The sequence below is a fragment of the Rutidosis leptorrhynchoides genome, chromosome 4 (assembly GCF_046630445.1).
Source record: "Rutidosis leptorrhynchoides isolate AG116_Rl617_1_P2 chromosome 4, CSIRO_AGI_Rlap_v1, whole genome shotgun sequence".
NCBI lineage: Eukaryota > Viridiplantae > Streptophyta > Magnoliopsida > Asterales > Asteraceae > Rutidosis > Rutidosis leptorrhynchoides.
The window spans coordinates 107,281,691-107,284,407 of NC_092336.1; the positions used below are offsets into that span (position 1 = coordinate 107,281,691).

At 29.1% G+C, this 2,717-nt stretch overlaps 1 protein-coding gene across 1 annotated transcript; it reads right to left on the reverse strand.

The window, feature by feature from the left end:
• Nucleotides 1-403: 403 nt before the first annotated feature.
• Nucleotides 404-1,216, reverse strand: LOC139840887 (uncharacterized). The gene has a single exon (XM_071831129.1). The coding sequence runs from the start codon at nt 1,214-1,216 to the stop codon at nt 404-406; it is 813 nt and encodes a 270-aa protein (XP_071687230.1).
• Nucleotides 1,217-2,717: the final 1,501 nt, after the last annotated feature.

Here is a 2,717-nt window from a genome sequence, read left to right on the forward strand (position 1 = left end):
TTTTGGACCCTCAACGATCGCCTATGTTGCCTATACTCGAAGACATCTCAGAAAATGTCTATATAGTTTTCTACTAGTAATTTTCATATAATGTAATCCCTGCGCATCTCGTTTTCTTATACACCATTAAAATAATTTTTTGGACCATTTTATTCTTTCTACAACGTTATTTATACTTTTATAGCATGGCTCGTTACTTGCATAAGGTAAAATGACTAAAAAATATATTTTGAAGGTGTATGATAAAAAGAAAGTAGTTAGTTTAAGAATCACTTTTCAGTTTTCACAATTTATTTATTTATTTATTTATTATTTTTTTTAAGTAAGAATATCTTACCAAACTAAGAGATACACAAGATTAATACATGGCCAATGAAAGGACACGAAACGAAAGAGAACACGACTACTCTACATCGCTAACTAACACGAAATTGTAATACACAATACAAGAACAGGGAGATGCAAAGGTTGCATCTCTTCTTAGCCGGAACTGAGATACGAACTCGGATTGTGTAACCATGAATGCCACTCGAACTTTTTCCCTCTCGATCCATATATTGGAAATCCTTTCAAAAGAAATGATTTGAATCTCGTTGAGAGCTACCGGACTATTCCAACATTTGCTTTGAAATACCTTATTGTTACGGTTCTTCCAAATGAGGTATGCACTTATCCATAACATAGCTTGCCACACTTTCTTTCCAAAACTCAACATTGAACTCGAACCATTAAATTCGAACAATTCACGAACACTGAAAGTAGAGAAGCTCCATTTATCCCACCATTTAAAAACTTGGCCCCAAATCTCTAAAGCTTGGTTAAAAAAAATAGTTGAGTGATCAACAGTTTTCACGACATCGTCACATACCTGGCAAAGAACACTATCGAGATCTATCCCTCTTTTATCTAATTCAGTTCTTACGGGTAATCTCCTCAACAAAGCTCGCCACACGAAGATCTTGACTTTTTTAGGGACGAGACTATTGCTAAGAGTGCTCTGTTGCGAAGAACTAGAAGGAAGAATATGTTGATCAATTATAGAAGCAAGTATCTTCACCTTAAACATGCCATCTGATGACATGGACCACATCCATGCGTCTTTGAGGCTGCGATCAAACCTGAATGATGATAACAGATTGTTCAACTCGACAAGATCACCTGCTGCGCTGCCTATTGGTGTGCGCCTCCATTGCCAAACTGCACCATCTTCTGACATTCGTTCCTTTACCGTGACATTAAGTTTTCACTATATATTTTCAGTTTTTCACAAAACATCACTATTGATAGAAAATTATTCATAAAACTCGAATTATTATTATTCTTAATATCAATAGAGCACAAGTCATTATACTGTAGATGACATTACATCAGCTTTTGATTTTTTTTATTTAAAAACCATATTTATTTATTGGTTTCAAGAAAAAAAAAATGAGCATATAATAATGAAAATGCAATACTCAGTTCAGTAGTTCACTGGTTAGTTTTACTTATGCTTAGCATGGTGTCCCAAGTTCAAATTCTCGGCAAAAAAATTTTAGTGAACTTTTTTTTTTCTTTTTTAGATAACCCTCTTATAAATTACACAATAGATAGATTAAGCAAATTTATATTAACATTATCAATATTTTTTTATAGGAGTTATTTTTTACTATGTTTTTTAACATATATATATATATATATATATATATATATATATATATATATATATATATATATATATATATATATATAATATAATTAGTTAGTTTATAATTAAAAGAAAAAAACTCAACTATTGTACGTATTGTCTACAATTGTAACATGTGTTTGATGTGTTAAAACGGATTATTGTCTCTTGAATTAAGTTACACTCACTAACGTAAAAAAAAATTTCATTCTAAATATATAGTTATGTACTACAAAAAACTTTATTTTCATTCTAAATGTTTTGTATTACATTTATGTTTTCATTATATATAAGGAAATTTTTTAACATTTCTTGAATATTCAACGGGTATTAATTCGGTTAATCTAGTAAATATGGATATGAATGAATAAACCGAAATTAAATGGATATAGATATAGATGGAGAAAAATTAAATGAATATAAATATAAATATATCATGCGATTTATATCCTATCTATTGGTATCTCTAGTAATAATGTTACTTATGCGATTTTCATATGCTTAATTGTTGCTTATTTTATTGATAAACTTTTAAGTTTTTTTTGTACCATAAAATGCTACAAATTTGAACTTGTAAAAAACTTTTATTAACTCCAATAAACTCATGCGTGAAAAACAAACATACTTAGCCATGAAGCATGGATTCCCGATCAAAGATATTATGATGTAAATACAATTAAAATGAATCTATTAAAGGGTTGTTAGCAAAGAAATTTTGGGATATTCCATTCATTTCAAATTTTGAAGTTGTAAATTCAAGTTTTAAGATGAACTATTTATATGAATACTCTGTAACATGGGCATGTTTCACTTTAAAAAATATAAAACGAATATTGAAGGATGCATGCATGCTAGATAAGTCAGCTGTGATCCTAAAGTTTGTTCCCGCGTTATTTCCCATAATTTATGTGATAATTATGTTACAAAATAAAAAGTTACAAGACACCTTAATACATGTTATTTCTACCCAACTTATTTATTTATTATTTTAAAATGCAACAATTTTATTAATAAGAACTCAAAGATACAACTCGAGAGTTTAATAATACAT

Bases quoted from the DNA above. Each gene is read 5' to 3' on its own strand.
- LOC139840887 (XM_071831129.1), bottom strand. From the start codon at position 1,216: ATGTCAGAAGATGGTGCAGTTTGGCAATGGAGGCGCACACCAATAGGC.